Source organism: Eublepharis macularius, chromosome 3 (assembly GCF_028583425.1).
Source record: "Eublepharis macularius isolate TG4126 chromosome 3, MPM_Emac_v1.0, whole genome shotgun sequence".
NCBI lineage: Eukaryota > Metazoa > Chordata > Lepidosauria > Squamata > Eublepharidae > Eublepharis > Eublepharis macularius.
In genome coordinates, this window is record NC_072792.1 from 157,527,255 (window position 1) to 157,550,357 (window position 23,103).

The 23,103-nt window shown below is 39.8% G+C and overlaps 1 protein-coding gene across 1 annotated transcript in view; it reads left to right on the forward strand.

Moving 5' to 3' along the window:
* Positions 1-366: 366 nt before the first annotated feature.
* The window catches only part of MICU2 (mitochondrial calcium uptake 2), a 125,873-nt gene continuing 103,136 nt past the window's right edge, over positions 367-23,103 (forward strand). The window contains exon 1 of the mRNA XM_054973587.1: positions 367-591. Within this exon, the coding sequence (XP_054829562.1) occupies positions 379-591 (213 nt within the window). The 5' untranslated portion in view covers positions 367-378. The remainder of the gene's footprint in view (positions 592-23,103) is intronic.

Sequence of the window (23,103 nt, forward strand, 5' to 3'; positions counted from 1 at the left end):
GGAAGCGCACCATGCTAGACTTTGCCTTGGTAGCTCAGGAGCAGTGCCTGCAAGTAGCAGCAGCAGACCACTACCTCCTTTGTTTTCAACTAGCTCAGCCACTTTCCATCGAGTGAGTGCTGTGTAGCAGGAAGAGGGATAGTAACTCTTTTAGCTTCCCAGACCAGCCAACCCTCTTTCCTCTTGCCAGCAAGAAAACAACGCAAAAAAAGCAGCAGCGTCATACAACACCGCATCACATCCTGCCTACTGCCCATGCGCAAAAATTTCCGCCGCTTTTATTTTCCCATAGACGAGCCGGTGGCGAGAGCGCGTGCGCTCTTGACTGAAGAGATGTTTTGGATAAGGTGCTTCTGAGCTCTTTCTACTTCCGGGAAAATGGCGCTGGTCTGGAGGGCTGCTTTAGCGACCGTAGCCCGAGGTTATCTGCGGGGCGCAGCAATTGCGCCGAGGGTTTCCCGGGGCCGCAAGCGGGGGACGGGCCTTTGGGTGGCCGTTGCTGCCGTGGCGGGAGGTGTCACCTTGGCAGGCTCACACAAGGGATGGAGTGGGCTGCCGGGGGCCGGCGGCGTCCTGACAGTCCTGGCTCAGGTAAGAGGCAAAGCTGCCGCAGCCCGGCGTAGAATGCCGCTGGCTCTTCTTCTTCTGTGCTCGAATAGCTGTTTGAGACCCGCCGTTTATTCTCCTCTGTCATTCTCCACTTTTTACTCACTTTTAGCCAGGTAGATGAGTTGAAAGATCCACTACTGGGGCTGTTTCGGTTTGTGGGTCTGCTTTGGTTTGTTCCCCTGGCGCGACGGGGTGGCAGGCACCTTTACACGAAGGGAAACCTCTCTGAAGTTCACTGAGGATAGTTTTAGGTGCGGAGCCGTGTTGAGTTCAGTGGCACCAAAGAGATCAACAAGATTTTCAGATTGTAAGCTTTCGCGAGTCAGAGATCCCTTCTTAAGGTGTCTGAAGAAGGGAGCTCAGAATCTCGAAAGCTTGTAACTTTGAAAAATCTTGTTGGTCTCTTAAGGTGCCATTGTACTCCAATCCTGCTAAAATTCACTGGTCTTTTTGAGAGGGGCATGGGAGAAACTCTTTGACCCTCAGGAGGGATTGTGCTAAAGAAACCAACATTAAAATGCCTTTAAGAATATCTCTTGCTATCACTGGTACTTTAGACACAGAAAAAAGAGAAAACAGGTGAAGTTGGTATATGGCTGTGTGGAATAACTTTTTGTCTAGATACTATAGAGAATCCTTCCTGATGTTTCAGTATTAGTAATTGTAGTATTACTGTGTACTCCTAAATGCTGATAAGAAGTTGTTCTGTGGTACAGCAGCTCTTTATTTGAAGCAAACTGGTGGTATCCCCAGGTTGGGGATCTCTAAAAATGAGCTGTCAAGAGATGTAAAACACTATCACTGCAGCCCAAAGCAATGGCTTTTGAAGGGTATGACCCTGTTTACGATTACCCTGGATATCAAGAAGCCAGTTTTGAACAATATTTGAAACGATGGTTGTTGTGGGTTTTCCGGGCTGTATTGCCGTGGTCTTGGCATTGTAGTTCCTGACGTTTCGCCAGCAGCTGTGGCTGGCATCTTCAGAGGTGTAGCACCAAAAGACAGAGATCTCTCTCTGTCTTTTGGTGCTACACCTCTGAAGATGCCAGCCACAGCTGCTGGCGAAACGTCAGGAACTACAATGCCAAGACCACGGCAATACAGCCCGGAAAACCCACAACAACCATCGTTCTCCGGCCGTGAAAGCCTTCGACAATACATCAATATTTGAAACATTTTATTAGATCATGGCTCTTACCGTACAGCTGTTAAGTAAAAAAAAAAACGTTTAGGAAAAAGCATGCTTGCTTTTGGTTGATATCATGTAGTGCTGAGAAGGCATTGGTAGTTGCTGGCCAATAGTTGCAGATAAGAAAAGCAGTAAGAGATTTTTATTGATTTTTATTTTTCATACTAAATTGGTGTATTATTGTTGTCTTGACACATGGTGAACTGCATTGAGGAGCATATAGTGGGAAAGTATGATTTTTAAATGCATTTCTGCTAGTAAAGCTGTAGTCCTTGGAATTTGTTCTACCAATTGATAGTTTTAATTTGTCATAAAGCAGTAATTGGAACTTTCCCAAGACAGCCTCATTGTTTGGTTGTATGGCATTAAATTCAGCTGCTAAACAGGAAATGCTTAATGTTGCATTTATCTCTAATAACTATTTTACTTCCTTGTAGCATAGCATAGCATAAACTGTCTCAATTTTACCTCTAGTGTAAAGTTGTTTCTGCTAGATGGTATTTACTCCCATTGTGTTATACCATAGTAGTTAAAATATAGATGATGTTGAAAGCCGTGTGTTCTCTCTATAGAGTTTTTACCATTGATCACAGTATTCCTCTGGATTGGTGCCTGGAGTTGGAGATAGTGTGGGTTTTTTTCTCAATAGTAGGTTCCAGGTATTGGATGACTTTTGTTCCCTCACTAGCCCTGTGCAGTTTTTCAAGGGTGACATTTGTCTCCCATGCTTTTTAATATCTACATGAAACTGGTGGGAGCAGCTATCCGGAATCATGGGGTATGGTCCTGTCTTCATGAAGATGATACTCATCTCTTATATCTTATTTTTCATCTTTTTATATGAGGCAGTGTCAGCCCTGAACATCTGTCTGAACTGAGTAAGAATGAGTAAGCTTAAACTCAGTCCACATAAAGCAGAACTAAATGATAGTGGGTGACTTGGTGGACTGATTGGATTGTCTTAGTTGGAGGATGTCACTTTTGAAAATTGGATTACAACTTGGTGACACTTTTGGGCCTAACTGTGCCCCTAGATTTTCAGGTGTTGGCTGTGGTTCCTTTATTATTAGCTTTGGCCAGTAAGTCAGCTACATTTTCTGCCGGAAGACAGACACCTCACAGCCGCTATCATTCATGCCTTGGTGGCTTTCAGATTAGACTCCTGTAATCCAGTAGGCCTGTCAGTGAAGATGACTTGAAGTGCTGCTGTTTTATTTGTGTCAGGTGTGAATTAGCAATTGTATCACATTGTTAAAATAACCATGCTGGATACCAGTATCTGGGCCCCATTCAGGGTGCTGGTTTTGACTTATAAAGCCTAAAGGATACTATGTTAATTGCTTTATAGATGGGCTGGAGAGGTCCTGGTTCAGGGTATGATCTCATTCATAGGCCAAATTGACCTCTTCTCAGTTGTATCGCCAGACCTCTGGAATGTCCTGCTACGAGCTTTTGCTTGGCTCCCTCGCTTCTGGTGCTATATAGAAAAGTTCTTGCTTTGGGTAGTTTAGTAGTTAGCCCTTGGTCATGTATGTATCATGTATTCCTGATCATTCATTTTATTGGTCTACTATTTTGCCATTTCATTGCATATTTGGGATATTATACCTTTTGTTTTAAATTTTGTCATCCTGTTATTGATATATATATATGTTGCTTTGAAAACAGTAGTTTGACAAGTGTAAGTATGTAAATATTGTGAGTAAATGTTTTGTCCAAAATGCCTCAATACTGTTTCTCTCCATTAAAGTCCCCTTCTCTGTGCTAAAAAACCTGAGAGAATTTCTGGTGTTGCTTCCCTTTCCAAAAAGTCAAGGCCTCTTAGTTGTGCAGGAAGTAAAATAGGAGAAAGCTTACTTACCATGGATGCAGATTGTATGTCTAGGAATGCTTGTTAATAGTGTTAATTCACTGTTGTTAGTGTTACTACTGTTGCCAGCTTTGGGAAGCACCTGAAGATTTGAGGTTGGAGCCTGGGGAAAATAGAGTTTGGGGAAGGGAAGGGGCTCAGCAGGGATGCGAAGCTGCCACTGTCTCCAGGGGAACTGATCTCTGTAGTCTAGAGAGCAGTTGTAATTCTGGAGGAACCACAGGCCCCACCTGGAAGTTGGAAACTCTAGTTGGAGCCGAAGTAAAACTATTGTGGCACCTCAAAGACTTATAGATTTGTTGTGGCATAGGTTTTCATGATCCAGGTCCCACTTCATCAGTACAGTAGACCTGTAATAGGATATTCTTAGTTCAAACCAGCTATGTACTGAGATCTGAGACAAGCCATTGCTTCTCAGGCTCTTCTTCCCCCCCCCCAATAATATGGGGATAATGTTAGCCTATCTAAAGCCATTGTAAGGATTCCTGAAAGAATGTATGTGCCTGAATGCTAAAAATGTGCTATAAAATATAGCTTTGCAGCCCAAATACAAAGATAAAATTCTAATTTCAACACAATCAGCTACTCTGATTATTCTTCCTGATATATTTTAAAACACTGTTTTATTCAAATGATAAACAATTTCAGTGAGTTTCCTTCTCTTCTTTTCCACTTTCCCCCTGCCTTTTAAAAAAAAATCTTTCTAAAACAGGGAAAGATCTTGGATGAAGGTAGTTCCCCAGAAGTCTGCGGAGCTAGAAATAAATAACTTTTTTCTTCTGTATGGATTATATGTGCAATTAGCACAGTCATTTTCCAGTGTTGTTGAATGCCGGACATAGTGATATTTCATACTTGTTTATCTTTAGCACTCTATTTTCCAATATCAGAGGCACAGTAATGTACTAAGGAAGATCTTGAGATGAGACACTTCTATCAAACATCTGTTGTTGGCTTTTACTGGATGTTTATTTTCAGACAGCTTGCAATCTGCTGCATTAACATGCCACTAAAGACATGCTCCTCTCATTAACCAACTTCGGCATGGAATGTTTCGTCTTCATGTGGGTTTACTTTTGTGATCCTAAGCCTTGAGCTCAACCAGTTCTTCTGTGGTTTGTTTTTGCATTTAATGGCTCTTCTGATTTTCTGCGTATTCAACTTCATCTTCTAAATCAGCCTAATCTTCGGCTGCTTCTCCAGATTTATTCTTCAGATGTGAAAAACTTAAAACTAATCCAAGTTGCTTAGAAGTTTAAGAGAGCAAAGTTCCTGCCTAGAAGGGCTTACAGATCAGACAAATGGGTGGAATACTACAAAGTACTTTGTGTGCTTAAAGTACAGTAGAAACAATTCATAATCTATCTTCACTTTTAATAACTGATAATAATGGGCAGGCTGTGTGCCTATGCTAGTCCTTGTTGAGGAAAGGTGTGTTGAATTCTTAAAGCTGTAAATTCTCAAAAGGGGAGAGAGGCTGTGGTTCAATGCAAGAGCATCTGCTTAGTCTTTTTGCTTATTGAATTATTTTCTTTCTACAGAACTAAAACAAACAAGAACAATAAATCACACAACACACCAAGCATAATTTCAGATCTTTACACATATTGGATTGGTGTTTTTGATTTGTTAACTGAGTAAATGTTTTTGCATAAGCAGTCCAACTTTCTTGACACATGTCTAACCTTAAGCTTGCTCTGATATCATAGGTAGGTAATGTTGTTAGCTCATCTGTCCAGTGGTGTATGAAGATCTGCTTTTTTTGTAGAAGGATGCAGGTTCAATCACTGCCCTTTCCAGTTTATAAAACAAATCAGGTGTTAGGTGACATGAAAGATACTCCATTGTATCAGCTCTCCTAAGCACTAGGAAAGCTGCTGTCAGTCACAGGACACACTACTGACTTTGAAACTCCATTGTTCTGACTCAGTATAAGGCAGCTTCATGTGTCAAGTGACTACTGGAGCCTTTGAACAGGATATCAGGAAGACATGGAAGAAATTTGTGACTCAGCTTGTTTTGATATTGAGCAACTTGTTTATTAATTTATTTTTATTTATAACAACAACAATAACAATAACAAGATTCAATTTATATTCCACCCTTCAGGTCAACTCAACACTCACTCAGAGCAGTTTACAAAATGTGTTATTATCCCCACAATCACCCTGTTAGGTGGGTGGGGCTGAGAGTTCTGGAAGAGCTGTGACTGACTCAAGGTCACTCAGCTGGCTTCAAATGGAAGAGTGGAGAATCAAGCCTGGCTCTCCAGATTAGAGTCCTGCTGCTCTTAACCACTACACCAAAGGTGGGGATTTTTACCCCGCCTTTCTGCCTTCAGAGGGTCACCAAGGTGGCTAACAAATTAAAACATACAAATTAAAATATCATCTTAAAAGCCATTAAAATCAACACACAAACACATCATTAAAACAATTTAAAACCAGGACCTAAAATATATTCAAAAGATAAAAACAGTTAAAACATTGGGGAGGAAGGAGTGATCGCTGAGATAATGCCAAGCAAAACAAAAGTTGTTGTGGGTTTTCCGGGCTGTATTGCCGTGGTCTTGGCATTGTGAGACCCCCTCACCTCTGCAGGAGTATACCGTATACCCTGCAGCTGTGGACAAGTTTACATCGGGACCACAAAGCGTAGCATCCAGACAAGAATAAAAGAACATGAAAGACACTGCAGACTTGGACAACCTGAAAAATCAGCAGTGGCTGAACATAGCCTAACTCAAACAGGGCACAGTATCTTATTCCAGGACACCAAAATACTGGACAACACTTCCAACTACTTTGTCAGACTGCACAGGGAAGCCATTGAAATTCACAAGCATAAGCAAAACTTCAACAGGAAAGAAGAAACCTTAAGAATGAACAGAGCATGGTTTCCAGTGCTGAAAAACACCAGGCTAACAAAACACTCTATACTCGACAATAGCCCTGCAGAGAAGATTAGCACATCAAGCACCAATCCATATGCAAAAGAACCTCCTCAGGATACAGTGAAGCCTCCCGCTATTAGCATTCCACACCCTGGGAAACTCTTACAGGATGACTCAGCTCAACCCCACCCCTCTTGAGTAGATACAAATGACCTGCCAACATCTTTTCCACACTGTGACACTGAGAGATCTCTGTCTTTTGGTGCTACACCTCTGAAGATGCCAGCCACAGCTGCTGGTGAAACGTCAGGAACTACAGTGCCAAGACCACGGCAATACAGCCCGGAAAACCCACAACAACCATCGTTCTCCGGCCGTGAAAGCCTTCGACAATACATCAAAACAAAAGTCTTCACATGCTGGTGGAAGATAGCAACAGAAGGGGACAGGTGCATCTCCCTGGGGAGAGAGTTCCAGAGTTTTGGTGCCACTTCTGAGAAAGTCCTCTCTCAGGTTGCCACTCCTCTAACCTTGGAAGGTGGAGGCACCTGAAACAGGGTCTCTGAGGATGAATGCAGTGGTTGAGTAAGTTCATAAGGCATTAGGTGGTCCTTCAGGTATGTTGGTCCCAAACCATATAGGGCTTTAAAAATCAGCACCAGCACTTTGAATTGTGCCCGGAAACAGATTGGGCGCCACTGTGGATGAGCCAAGGCTGGAGTGGTATGTTCCCTGAGACCCACTTCAGTCAGCATCCTGGTAGCAGAATTCTGCACCAGTTGAAGCTTCTACACACTTTTCAGCAGCAGCCCCACACATAGCACATTGCCTTAATGTAATTGACATGTCATCAGGGCTTGTGCTAAAGCTGCCAGATCTTTCCTGCCCAGGAAAGGGCACAGCCGGCTCACAGTCAAAGCTAGTAAAAGGCACCCCTGGCCACAGCCGCTACTTGCTTATTCAGCAGTAGGCCCAGGCCTAATTCCAATCCTTAAGCTTCAAACAGTGTATTCAAATTAATTTTTTCTTTCTTGGGCTCTCGTTGTTCATTTTCATCTTTTGATTTACATTTATATATTGCAGTTCTTGTTTTACCAAACTGTTGTTGGGTTTATCTGTTTTCGCCCTGTTTTTGTAGGAAGTAAGAGTGCATGAATGGTATTATCTGCTATTTACACTCTTTAGATTGCCAGTACTTTTGTAGCTGTATCACTCACAGTGATACATTATCAAATAACATAACTTCTTCAGTCTTCATCAAATATGTCATATTCATGATATTCCTACAGCAATTTTTATAATACATAATTTCCATTAAAAATGCAAGACAGCTGATGATGGTGAAGTCTTAAATTTACCACCGTTCCAGATCGTGGGATATTAAAATGATGCAAAGAAGTTGCTGTGAGATGTTGCTGAAAATGAATGACAGATCCAAAGTCTGTGTGCAAATAATATGTTAGTAACCAATGAAAAGAGAACATGGTTTCTGACATAGTATAGTCTTATTAAGCAGTCTGCAATGAATGATTTCCCGTTACCATCTGAAAACAGTATGGTCGTAATCTAGAATCTTGAAAGTGTTCGATGGAAGTGAGGTGACACGCCTTATTTTTGTTTGATGCCTTTACTAGAAGACCATCAATGATTTCTGAAATTGCTTCTTTGCACATCATTATCAAGGTAGGTGAGCTTTGAAGTGCTTGCTAAATTGTGTATTAAAATGTGTTAAGGAAATTCAGCTGAGTATCAGATACCCAGAATTTACATAAATGATAATTCCATCCTAAGCAGAGGTAAAGCTTTCTAAGCTCATTGACTTCAGTGGATTTTGAAAGGTGTAAATCTGCTTAGCATGGCACTGTATGACATTAAATATATCATGAGCATCATATTCTGCATTAGTCCCATACAGACACTGACACGTTGAGTGACCGAGACAGTAAATAATATAGCAAGTATGGAATCTGTAAGGCCATAATGTTATACTAAATTTAGAAATGGATTTTACTTCAGGGCGTGCACTTGTTTCGCAACTTGGTGTCACTTACAGCTTTTTTAATGCAAGTTATAAATATCTTGAAGTGTTGACTTTGAAAATATTTATACTTATGCATTCATGCTTTGACTTAATATTTCACTTGGATTACAGGAAAACTTCAGTCTAACATACTTCAGTTTAACTGTTTTTCTAATCTGCATTGCCACTTCATTAGGGAATTTCACAGATTTTGTAATATATATATACAAATTTATATATATATATATATATAAATTATGTAAATATAAATAAAAAAGACTAGTTATTTCTCTATCCTAGATCGAGCCATGTGAATTTTTAGGGTGTAAACAAAATTGACTTTCATAGCAAAGCCATTTGCTTTAGTAGTTTCAGAGTTTATGTTGCCTGCTGCAAGAAGTCAGGTATATCACCTGGATCAATGTAAGTTATTAAACAAAATTGAGCACATCTTTATACAGACTTATTTGGTTATTAATGCTCCCCCAAACTGAGATCGTATTTGCTGTAGCTCTATATCCAGGACATCTTGTATGTCCAAATAAATTATAGTGTTTGGGGCAGATGGCTGCAATGCATTATGCCTGTTCTTCCATTTCTGTCAACATAATTCTTTGTTTCCAAATTGTTTGGTCAGTGGACATATTCCTAAGTCACAGAGACAACTGAGAAGACACAGTTCATATTTATTGTTTAAATATGATGCAAACATCCAATCTTGGCCAGTAGCACTTTGCTTTTGCTAGTCATTATCTCTGTGGCTAAGAACTTTTAGCCCTGATGTAATGATTTAAGTGCAAGAAATTAATTTGTAGATGTTCTGTGACTCGGTATGCTGGTTATAACTAATTACTAGGGGTGTGCACCCAAAAAACATTGGGGTTTCCCGCTTCGGAAAAAGCACCAAAATCCAAAGTGGCATGCCACTTCGGATTCGGGTTTCTAAGTTGCTTCGGTATGTTCTGGAAAGAATCGGAGCATACTGAAGTGATGGGGGAGGGGGTAGCCCACCACCACCCTTAAACTCCCACCCTTAAACTCCACCCCCACCTTTAAACCCCATCCCCCACCCCACTTACCTGGTCAGGCGGAAGGCTGGAGCGGCCCAACGCCACGCTGGCCAACTGGCCGGCAGGGAAGGCCTTCCCTGCTGCCATCACTGCACAGCCGCGGCTGGCTGGCAGAGATGGCCTTCCCTGCCACGGTCGCTGCGCAGCCACAGCCAGCACGGCTTGCTGGTAGAGAGGGCCGCTGCTGCCGCTGCCAGTGACCAGCGATCAGGAGGAAGCATTATGAATGCTTTGGAAAGCTTTGCCCGAAGCTTTCCAAATTGGGCATGATTCGGGGTATTTTACCCGAATCGGATACCCAAAGCGCACACCCCTACTAATTACTCAATTCAGTAATAACTGCAATATTGTACCTACATAAATGACTGTGTCCAAGTCCCTGAACAGAGTACATCCACAACCAGTGCTTCTGATTGTTACTCCTAATAATTACTTTTATTATGTGTCAGTTTGACTTAACATATGGGAAGCAGAAGAAAACATTTACTTAGTTATAAGGAGGATATATTTCCTCCTAAGGACTCCACTAGGAAATACACTAATGTACAACTATTTGAAATGGCTTTTTAAGTTGCACATAACATGAAAAATGATATATGCGTACACCATGTTATATAATTTAGATAGTTGTATATTTCTTAATTGTACCATTTGGCCAGCCTTTAAGGATCTCTTTACAAGGGAGTTACTGGAACCAGCACTAGCCTGGGATGACTTTCTATCTCATCACCCTCTGGAAAAGTGTTCTAAGTGCCTCATTGCGTGTCTCTGTTTAAATTGTGTTTTGTTTTAGGTTTTAAAAAAATATACTTGGTATATAAACTACTTGGATTTCTCCAATGTGGGGTAAAACAGGGTATAAATGTTTCAAAAATAACTAATATTGACTTTGATTCTGAAAGTTCTGTGATCAAAGCCAGTTTATTGTACAGAGAGGAATTCGCCAATAGTTGTTTGTTTGTTTGATCCTGCTGACAGGCAGGTGTTGCTTTGGCAGTTTTTGGATTATGCAGCCATAGGTTGATTAGACTCTTACATAGCATGTCTCGATGCTTGACGGAGTGAAAATGCTAGAGAGCTTCTGCTGCCTGAGGAACCTTTTGTTTCTCTGTTAATGCACAGTATAACTACTTTATGGTATGGCGATAGGAATGATGAAGGGAGATAACTAGCAGTATGAGTTTTATCAGTTATAAAGTTAGATGCCTACATGAACCCATCTTGGGGGTCTGGATGAGGAGGAGGAGGACAGGGTGTAAGAAGGGTGGAGACACCTGCCTTCAGGACAGTAACAAGGGGTCTTTCTGGCCCTTCTTCCCAAAAATAACCATTGCAGGTTGTGCATGTGCTGTTCCTCATGCTGCTAGAAAATGTTCTCTGTAGCAGAGGGCAGCACACAGGTAGTAACCCTGGGCTCTTGAGAGGAAGGCACAACACAAGGAACTGCCAAGTGAAATATTCTGTATTATCTCATCTGCCAGTTCCCAGTGAAAGAATCCCTTTGGCAGCAGAGAAATGCTGCCAATTTTCTTTCAAAAGCATTGTGAGTGTCTGAAAGTAGCTACCCTGTAGCATGTGTTTTTTAGTTCTCTCCCACAACCAGTATTCCTGGTGGCGAAGGATTCTATGGTGAGAGATTGGCCTATGAGAGCATGTACTTTGGGTTCTGACACAAGACTCTCTCTGTAGTAAGGTAGGGGCTGGGTTCAGTTCACTTTGCTGCTGAAAGGATCCAAGAGGGGATTAAGCTTCAAAGATTAATGTTGTAAGATAGAGATTCCCCACCACCACCAAGTTCCTTTAAGCAGCAAAAGGCAGCCAACCTTTACCACCAAAAGGATTATCCACCAGACAGGATTGAACATTTGTGAATTTTAGGTGAGGCTTCTCTTGTATTTTGTTTTATCACTGCAGTTAATTTGAGATTGACTGTTTACCTTTCTTTCCTACCACTGTAGCTCTTTTTCATTGGATGGGAAAGGTTCTATGGGACTGTCCTTGCCCTTTTAAGGTAGATTTGAAACATCGGAGGCCAATAAGGATGCATTTATTGACTCTAGTGACACATTTGCTGTGTCATGGTTTAATGAAGGATTGGAAGCAGCATAATAGATGCTGTCAATTGCTCTCTTGTGTTGACTGTGCTAATCTCTTTCTTAATTCATTCACATGTAATCCTGCGTTTTATTTGGTTATAGATGGAATAATATTGGCTAGAATAATATATGCTAGATTACAACTAAACCGCTAGCTGTTGTATTACAGGGAAGAGTCTCCAGGTGTTTCCATAATAAAACTATTGCATGATTATTTTATTTTTAGTCCTTTTGTCATTGAGACTCAAGGCAGATTACGCAATGCAAATCAATACAATCAATAGAATTATACATCTAATAAGCAATGCAATAGGACTAGGAATGGTAGAAATGTTGAAAGCTGTCATCTGAACAAATCATAAATGTTATACATAACATGTTAAATAATGCAGAACATGATGTTACATTAATATAAACACAGTGCATTTTTCTGGACCAATCTATTATATTGTAGCCCTCTTTTCTTTGTAAGAATGCCCGCCTGAACAATTGCATTTTACTTTGCCTATGAAATGCTAGGAGCATGGGAGCCTTCTTGGCTTCCTCAGGCAGTTCCATTCCACAGGGTGGAATGAGAAGTCACATGTAGAGAAGTCACATGTAGGAGCAGTGTTATCTTGTCCATCTGCAGGGTGGCACCTGCAGAAGGCCCTGCTCAGATGAATGAAGTTGTCTTGGGAGGACATGGTTGGAGAGATGGTTTTGTAGATATGAAGGCCCAAGGCTGTGAAGGGCTTTGTATGTGATAGCCAGTACCTTGAACTGAGCTCAGTAACTGAAGGGCAGCCAATGGAGTGACTGCAAAATGTGTGCAATATGCATGCTCTGCCTAGCTCCTAACAATAATAACAACAACACTGTGCTTATACACTGTTCTTTTAGACATCTTCCAGACTAAGCTAAATTTGGGGGGAAAGCATATTTTGTGGCTGCATTAACTTGGATCTCCAGCAGTAAGCGGGAGAATTATGGTGAAGAGGAGAATTGTGTAAATCACCTGGGGTCCTCATTGTGGAAAAAGTTGAGGTATAAATGTTTAGGAAACTAGAAGCGCAAAACAGCACATTTACATGATGCATGGAGCAGTTTTTGTTCAAAAAAGTTATACCCTGCAGGTGGTCTTCCGTCCATGAGTTTTGGACATATTTATGCAGTAATACTGTTCTATTGCCGCAAGAGTATTTGTGATCTGTAGTAATCTTACATAATCCCTATATGGTTCTCAAGGTAGATTACAATAATTTTTCAAAAAATGCAAAGAACTATGTAACAATCCTAAAAGAGTAGAAAGAAAAATAAAGTAATGTAAGAGAGCAATAAAATATACAGGAAGACTGACATAAGTCATAAGGTAATAAAATCCATAGACAAAACAGTAACAGTGGAATCAATTGCGCTTAAAACTCAGACACAGAATTACCAGAGAATGGATACTTAGTGACTGCTGAGATACCACAAGGGAAAAGGTCTAATCAGACAGATTTAGGTGGTAGCTGGCAGTCCTTCCTTCATTAGTGTCAGACATAATTCTGCTAAAATACTTTATTGAATGACTCAGATATTTCTGGTCTGTAGTAATCCTGTATAATCATCAGCAGTGCTGATTTGTGAACATCTTGTCTGATTTTTGTGGTTTTGAAATTATATTTAATTTCCAGTTTGCTTCTATTCAAATTCATCAATATTTTGAATTTTCCATTCTCATTTCATCTTCTGTGTAATTGAAACAAGCCGTCATTTAGACTTGTAACTGTGCTAATTTAAAATTATTCAAATGTTCCAAGTCTTCTTTAACATTGAAGCCTTAAAGTGAAAGTTTTAAAGTCATGAGTTAAAAAGAAAAGGTTAGGACTGGAAAGGCATATTGGTAACTTCACAAAGGTATGTAGCAAGATGATATATAAAAGGCATGTAATTGATATAGCTGGATTCCCTCCAGTTCTACTGGACACAAACAATCTATCTAGGTGCATTCCTGAGCATTAAGTATAGTCATTAACAGATATGTGGGCTGGATTATTTGGAGTAGTCCATCTTTGAGACAGAGACAGAATAATATATTTTGTTAATTGGTTTCCAGACCAATGGAAGCTTGATATGATTTAAGGAGTCCTGACTTTTGAAAATTCTTGAATCATTAGATTTACTTGGTGTGTTAGAATATGTGGCCAAATGCTTATTATTTTAGCCTTCAGCTATGCAAAATTTGCTTACTGAAATAGGTCTTGTTCCTTCCCTTAGGCTCTGTACTTGGGGGAAGAAAGGCAATCTTTGGTCTGCACCATCCAAAGAGACCTTGTTACATACTTTGAGTTTAAGTAAGGTATCACAGTAGTTCTTAATTGCTGTCTTGCAGGGACCATTCCTTAATCTTGTTTTCAGAAGAATTCAAGAGCCCTTTCTAGGGATGTACTATAATAATGCTGTCTAACAGCCAGTTAACATGCTTTATTAATCTGATGTGAGAAGCTGACAGCATTCATATTGCAGGAAACCTGAGGTTCCAGCAACATTTCCATACTCTGTCTTGAAAGCTAAGTTTTAAATCAAACAGTTAGGCTCTTTTTAGCTTTAGTTCCAGGAGTAGAGATGGGCACGAACCGGGGGGGGGGGGATGAACCGTGTGGTTCGCGGTTCATTCCATTTCACAAACTGTGAACCACGAACTTTCATAAACTTGCCCCAGTTTGTGAACCGGTTCATGATTTATGGGGTTTAAATGCCTCTTTCCATGCTGCTGCGAAGCCCCACCGGCTTGGATCAGCTGCTTGGCGGGGAGACTATGAATAGATTATCATAAGCCAGTTGTAAAGAGGATTGACGATGCTTCCTTGTGTACATCTTGGGAAGGAGGTGTAAAGAGCAATCCTGTGCCACTTAGTTCAGAATCAAGTCTCATGTTATTCCGTGGGTTTCACCCTCAGAAAAATTCCCTTAGGGTTGCAAAAAGATAAAAGTCCAGTGCCACCTGAAAGACTAACAACATTTATTCCAGTATGAGCTTTTGTGAGACAGTTAGCCTCTTCAGATACAACAGGAGAATAAACCCCTTAACCTCAGTTTTATAACAACAGCAACAAGAACAACAACCACAACAACATTTGATTTATATACCGCCCTTCAGGACAACTTAACTCCCACTCAGAGCGGCTTACAAAGTATGTTATTATTATCCCCACAATAATCACCCTGTGAGGTGGGTGGGGCTGAGAGCGCTCTAGAAGAGCTTGACTGACCCAAAGTCACCCAGCTGGCTTCAAGAGGAGGAGTGGGGAATCAAACCCATTTCTCCAGATTAGAGTCCTGCCGCTCTTACAGAAGCCAATCCATTTCAAAAGGCTTTTTCCCACCTTACATTATATTTTAGTACTTAGAATCGCTTCATAAGCAGATTCTTTTGGAGTCTGTGTCTTGAAACTGTAGTCTTGTGGCCTTTTATTTCTGTTCATGTCTCTGTTAGCCAGTGGCAAGAGTAAGTACTGTTAGATGCTTGTAATTCCCTACACTAATTATACTTGCTGTTAGGGACACCCCATAGGTTTCAAAGGAAGTTAAGTAGAACTAAGTGTTTGAGAGTTTCCATAGTTTAAAGCAATGTTCTAGCAGTTAAATGTCCTGCGGTATCAGAACTTTGTTGCTTTAAAATAGATCAATATTCAGTTCTATTATGTTTGTAAAAATATTTTCTTTGAATTTAAATTAATGTATCGTGATGAAATCAGTTGTATCCAATTTTACAATTTAAGACTGTTTTTAAATGTCTCCTTTTTGATGTTTTTAACAAAGAGATTTTATCCTTTTTTTCAGCTATTTTGTGGTCTTTTCCAAGTCTGAAGTTTGTTTTATCAATATCATATTAAAATGCTTTGTTTAATGCTGCTTTTATTCTCTGGCATGTTTTTATTAACCTTTCCAGGATAGAGTCATGCTTCCTTCACCAGACCAACACAGCTACTCTCCTGGAACTATTGTTTGAAAAGGTAGCAATCAAATTTATCTTTGCCACTGTTGAAGAATTACACCCTTCTAAGTCTACTGAAGTATAGAAGGGAATAACTCTATTTAGCATTGTAAGTGGACACATTTTAACTTGTGTGTCATTCCATTAGAGGTGACATGTCTTTGTTATATGCTGCGAAGTATTCAGACAAAATGCAGAAATACCAGAATATACAGTCACAGCTTCTTAGGAGCATAAAATGTAGTGTGCTTTATATGCAAAGAAAGATCCCATAGAAGTAAGTTCAAACAAAATTACTGGAACAGATCAAAATGAAGGTGGTACAGCTAATAAAATAATAGCAGTCTTGGGGACTGTAATTCCTTCTTAGATTAGATACATGATATTTTGTTGGCACAGAGTTCAAACGCTGATTCCCATACTATTAGTAATTTGACTTCAGTCGTGCACGGGCTTGTTGACAACTATTTACTAGAAATCTCCTGTAAAGTTGGGAAGGTAGACCAGGTATCCTGCTGTGCAGCAATAAAGGTATTGGCATACCAGCTGCAAGGGCTATTTTTAGTTTCAGATTGAGGTTTATAGTGGCATTGTGTATTAGTGCAATAAATGCAGTAACATTTCAAAGTAGTAGAAACCTGAACACACTACTGTTTTGTTCCTTCTTTGAGATGGAAGGGGAGATTTCAAGGTAGACTTTCTAGGCTGTTGGGATCAGGATACCTAGAGAATAAAGGGCCAGAGATTATCTCTCCAGTTAATCCTTTAAAGAAATTCTCTTTGGCTTCCCAGGCAACAAGAATAAAAGCAAGTGCACCAAACTATTAAAATGTAAACACACCATATAGTGGATGAATGCCTAAGTGAAAAGCTAACGTAATGGATTTGCTCTGACAAAATGCAAGGGTGCTTGCATATGTGGATCTTTACCACTTCCCATTTCTCCACCAGCCCCTGAGATCTCATCCAAGTGGATACTTGGAATCAAGGAAACATTGTGAACAAAACATGATGGGGTACAGGGGATGGTGCGTAGTGGTAGAAGGTAAAATCCAACATCGATAGGCTCTGTAAATAACGTTGAAATCGTATATTTCATAGAATCAGTATTCATCTAGTATTTCAGCCGCATATTGGATTCAAGCATGATGTTGATTCCCACTAGCATCTGGTGCAGGGTCAGTTTGCTGGGTGGCCAGGTGTGCGCCCTCTTTTGGTTCCGCACTATATATACGGTCACCAGTTAATCCAAACTTGCCCACATTTAGGTGCTTCTTGATCACTCTTAGTTTCCAGTGCTGCAGTTGAAAGCTGTTATTAGTGCTTCCTTGTATCTCACATCTGAACAAAGGGAAGGAAGAAAAAAACATTTATGTGAACTGTTGCCAGTGACTGAAGGTAGCAAGGCTGAATAGCAATGAATACCACCAGGCTATATCTTCAAGCAGACTTGGTTCATGAAATGACACATGGCCAGTATTTATAACCATAAAAGCCACTCATGCCTCCTTAAATTTATCTAGTGACTTGGTGGTGGTGGAAAGCACCATCAAGTCACAGCTGACTTATAGCGAACCCGCCCCCATAGGGGTTTCAAGGCAAGAGATAAACAGGGGTGGTTTGCCATTGCTTGCCTCTGCAGAGTGACCCTGGTCTTCCTTGGTGGTCTCCCATTCAGTTACTAACCAGGACTGTTGTTCGTTTATAGTTTGCCTTTCTCACTGAGATCCAAGGCAGATTACATACAGCAAGTGAATACAATATGATCAATAACTAGGACATTTCAATAACTAGGACATCACAGGAAAAAACACAATATGATCAGCAGTTGGGACATTCAATGAAAAACAGAATACAATAGGGTATGGTAGCACAAATTTGAAAACTAGCATAAAGCTGAAACGCATAGATGAAACCTTTCTGAATTAAAGCATCTGTGATTAGCATGACATCTTTAACAACATCAAACTTTCCAGTAGGAATGTATCTATATCAGCAGATAGTACCCAGTAGCTTAGTGTACCTGTCCTGTATCAAGGTATCTCTTTGAGCTATTTCTTACAGCTCTATAATCTGAGTAGAAAGGCCTCCTGAATAATTCAGTTTTGCATAATTTCTGAAAGCTGACCAGATTGCACTAGCCTAGGCCATCCAGGTCAGGGCTAGAGACTTAAATTCTGACAAATTAATAACACTGGAAAGTGAAACATGTCTGACTCTGGCAATGAACAGCAACAATACTCGCATTATTTTTGGGATACGTATATAATTTTCTTTTTTTCCCCCTTTAAAAAAAATTCTTTTATTTCACGCAAAAAAGTACACAAATATAAACACAATTAGACCCCTGGAGAATTTTTTCTTAATAATTCTATATATGTAATTTTCTTATTGATTTTTGACTTTTTAACATCTAGGAGCACCTTTGAGTGACATAATTTCACCACAGACTTTACTACTATGTGCTACTCTATGTACTGTCTGTTGCTTTAAGTATGATCCTATTGTGTAATTCTATGTTGTTTAATATGTCAGTTTTAGAATTGCTAATGCTGTTTCAGCATTTCTTCAGTTCTGTGTATTAGATTTCTGCTGGTTTTAAATCTTTGCAAATTTGTATTTATATTCCCTATTACATTGTTTATTGAAATGTCCTTGAAATTGACTGTACTAACTCACACAGTGTAATGTGCCTTGAGTCTCAGAGAGAAAGGTGGACTATAAATTATGTAAATAAATAATATAATTAATGATTTACTTGTTGCAGTTATTTTTTATTCAAACCAAGAGTTACAATATCATAGGTTAAATAGTAATTTCATTTTATTTATTATTAAATTTATAGTCCACTCTCCCCACAAGCCCTCAATGTTTTGCTGAAGTATGGTACCTTAAGGGGCATACTCTGGAAGACAGAAATGTTACAGGATTTTCTCTGATTTATCATGTTATTGACATGAGTCCTGTGATCACATAACTCACTGCAATCTGTATCCACATTACTTTTCACACATTATTCTTCTCCATTTGGTCCTGTATTCTAGGATATTTGAGAGTGATCATATGAACAAAATGATTTTTAAATGTGAAAGGACCTAGTTATCTGTTCTTGCTCTTTCATTTCTAGGACCTGACAGTGGCTTCACATATGACACTTTTCCTACATAGTTATGTTACGTGCGTACTGAGAGTTCTCATTTGGAGAGGTTGGTGTATGCAGCATGTTCCCTCCATGCATTCTCACAGAAAAATACACATTTCCACCATATTTTGTGTAACTGTATATGCATTCCCCCCCCCCTTTTATCAGCATTAACTTGGGGTAAGAGTCAGAGGTGTGCAGTAGTGAGAAGCAAGTTAAGCGCCGTGGAAGAGTCCTGTCTGTCACAGAGTGAGCTCACTGCAACATCCCGCTGCTCCTGTTAGATTACATAAAAAGAGCAGAGGGGGGCATGGTGACATTGCTTTCTCACATGTGCAATAGCAGCTGGTCTTAGTAATAAACGGCAAAGGAGGGGCAACTGGTCTTGCAGCCAGCAGGGTGGGGGTCTTAACCCATAGGTTGAAAACATCTGGCCTAAAACACACTTGAGATCCATTACAACAGGAATCCACAAATGGCATCCTTGAGTCTCCCATTGTATTAGCAAAGACAGCTTATTGAACATATTAGATCAGATGCATAAAAAGCAAAGCTAACAAAGAGAATTGCATCATATTATCTTTGTTGGGCAATGGATCAATTTCAGAAGCCCAGGAGAAACTGCCTGGGTCGCTGGCCACAGTATCATCAGATTCCACTCCCCCCACATCACTGTTTTGGGGGCAGGGACCCAGCTTGAATAACTGTATTTAAATGCACTTCTTTTCTTGGGGCTACTAAAGTTTGGCATGATGCTTATGATATTGAGGTGCCTTGGAATCAAATGAGTTTCTGTAGACTGAGCATCTTAGTTGCCTAAGAAAATTGCTTTTGCCCTAACATGAGGGGCACTAGTGATCCCAACCCTGAATCCTGGTAGTCATTTGGAGACTTGGTGCTTGGACCAGATAATTGATAATCCATGCCATTATGAAGGGATGCGATTTGCTTAGGGCATTTTTGGTTTAAACCAAGTAAGACTGATTATGAAACCACTGTTCTTCTTCTGAGGACATAATCCAGTCATCTTTTTCTCAGCCAAAGCCACAACTAGACATCCAGAGCTGGGTGTGAGAACGAGGAAGGGACAACAGGACAGAAGAAGCTTGACTCCTTATCACCACCATATTTCTCTAAGTGCAAGGCAACCCTTCCATTATGGTTGCTTAATGTAGCAGAAGAACATGAATAACTTTGTGGCGTGCAATATTGACAAAAGCATGCAAAACTTCTAAAATTAAACTGTCCATTATACTCCCATTCAAATCTGCATTAATTACATACATAGTCATATTTATGAAAAATAGTATTAGCAATAAGAATATAATTTCAGAGTTCTATACTAATGTATTTACTTAACAACAGTAAGTTAAATTATAGTGTATTTTAAGACTTCTCCGCCAAGGGCAATAAACTTAACAACATGCTTATTAAAACCTTTGTATGAAACATCATAAGAACAATGCAGACTAAACCATTCTTGCATCCGAAAAGCTGGAATGCAAAGAAGTTTTTTATTCTTTATTGCCCCAAGTAAAACTCTGTGGAAACAGATAAGTGATGACAAAGCTTTGATGTTAATAAACCCAAATGGAAGTCAAAAATCAAAGTGTGTAAACGGCTAGGTTATAAAAAGAGAGATGACAGAGTTATACCCTGTAATTAGGTGTAATTTGTGCTTTTGGCACAGCTATTTGTCCTGCATGAATGAGAGGCTGTCTTGCGTTCTCTTTGCTTGTATAATAGAATTACAGTACTGACACATCCCCTTAAACATGTTAAAAGTTTTTTTTTATTTATTTGACAACAGCATGATTCCCACCCCCCCTTTCCTTTGTGACTCCTGGCTTACATAGCTACATAGGTTTAGAGCTGGAAAAAGCCAAGCAACAACTGAACCTAATGCAAGTATTTAGTAGAAAAGGTATCAGCAGTGGTTTGGGTGATGGGGGATGGCACTGGTGGGTAGTGAAATACAGGAAAACCACACTTCAACTTTCTGGCACATGTCTTAACCACAGAGGTACTATGAGTTGTCCACAGAGACAAGAGAACAATTGAACAATCCAATTAAATAATGTTATGACCTTTTATGTTTAAGAGCTGCAAAAGTGCTGTCTGCTCCGAATTTCAAAGTTCAGCATAAAGAGGCATATATACCCCAAACAACGTAATTGTGTTGGCTCCACTGCTAGTATGTACTCCAGAGTAATTGCAACATAAGCAAAGTTAGCAAAAAAAATTTAGAATTGATTAGGAAAATTTAACCTCAGAGTGGCCCAAATTTCATATCAAAGAGCCTTTGAGGCCAGGATTTAGACTAATATATTTATAAATACAAATATTTCCAGTTTGGTGTAGTGGTTCAGAGTGGCAGGACTCCGAAGAGCTGGGTTTGATTCCCTGCTCCTCTGCTTGAAGCCAGCTGGGTGACCTTGAGTCAGTCACAGCTTCTAGGAGTTCTCTCAGCCCCACCCACCTCACAGGGTGATTGTCGTGAGGATAATAACACACTTTGTAAACTGCTCTGAGCAGGTGTTAAGTTGTCCTGAAGGGCAGTATATAAATCAAATGTTGTTGTTTACTAAATGAACCATTTGATAACCATCTGTCATTGCTTTTCACATATGCATCTTTATCTAATGTGGAGTAACTGTGACCATACTCACACTCTGATAACAGTTTCACAATAAGATCCCATTTTTTTCTGCTACAGTGCAAATTATATACTTTGATTTCCCCACTCAAGTGGTAGTTGTAATGTTTTGCATTTGAAGAGTTCAGATTTAATTTCTGCTTTCTGATGTGGGTTTTTCAAATTGTTGCTGTTAGTTTAAAAGTAGGCCTCTGTGGAAAGGAGGCTCGGTGAGTGGAATGAAATCTGATCGGACAGTAGCAGTACCCTAGGAGGCAGAGTTAGCTGGAGTTTTGAGAGTGTATGCTAAGAGGAAGAGTTCATTTTGGTCTAGGCAAGCAAACTGTGTGCAGTCTGTCTGTTTCTGAGAGAAAATACTGATTCTGGGGAAAGCAGGCAAACTGCGTGGAAGCCTGAAAGGGGTTTTATTCTAGTTCAGGCATTCTGTGTGAAGCCTGAACTATTGGTGTGATTCTGATCAAAACAGGCAAGCTATGTGCAGCCTGAGAGTGTCTGTGTTACTGAGAGAAATGTATTCCGCCAAGTCAAATGAAACTGTGTGTTTCTGTGAGAGTCTGTATTTGTGTGGTGTTCAGAGGAATTATTTTGTCTAAGACAGGCAAACTGTGTGCCTATGACAGTCTGAATATATCTGAGTAAGAGAGAAATCTATCTAAATCAGGCAAGCTGTGTGGAGAAGTCTGCATGAATCTCTGTGTGAAATTTATTTTGTTGGTCAAGAGTGACCTGTGTGGAAAACCACTTTGTGTGAATGAATCTGTGTAAATATTTTAAGAAGAGATAACTCTGTTTAAAGTACCAAGCCTAAGAACTATACACTTACCAAAACTCTGCAACCATCAAGCTTATGCACCTACAAATAAAATCTACTTTTGTTTGAGAAAAAAAAGATCTATTATTTTCCTCACAACCAACTTCATGTTCTGACCATTCTGTCAAGCTGCCAGCTATAACAAAGCCTTCCTATATTACAAGGAGATCTAATATATTGCAACAAGGAGGTCTAAGGTGAACGCCTTTGATGGCAGTGAAAACCTTTTGTGGGAGTCAGGGAAGCAGCAATACACAGCAATATAAAGGGAAGGTGTTCTTAATATAACTGCTTGGGGGTAAAGTAAAGAACACCAAAGCTCTGTGTGAGTAGAAATATAAGGAGTGTTTATTAGAACCAGAGCCCTCCTGAGGTATAAGTTTAAGGTAAAGTAAGGAGAAGCTGGATATAAGGTCCGAAACAAAAGGTACAAGATTTAAAAGATTTAATAACAAGCAAAACATTACAGGGCAGCTATAAGATAAGCAGAAAATATTATAAAGGGGGATCAAAAGAGAAAGATAGTGAAAACATTATGGTAGTGCTTGCATATTTAATAGGAGTAAACATCTGCTGTTGACAAGAGCCCTACTGGCGCCTATGGAAATTAACATTTACCAGCCGTTGCTGAATTCTTCAGTTTAATTCCAGAATTGCTTAAATCCTTAACTCTTTCAAATAATTCTGTAACTTATGAAATCTTTATTGTGGATTTTTTTTCTTGATGAAAAGGAGATGGCTTGACTCAATAAAGGAAGCCTTCATTTTGCAAGCTCTGAGCAAAGC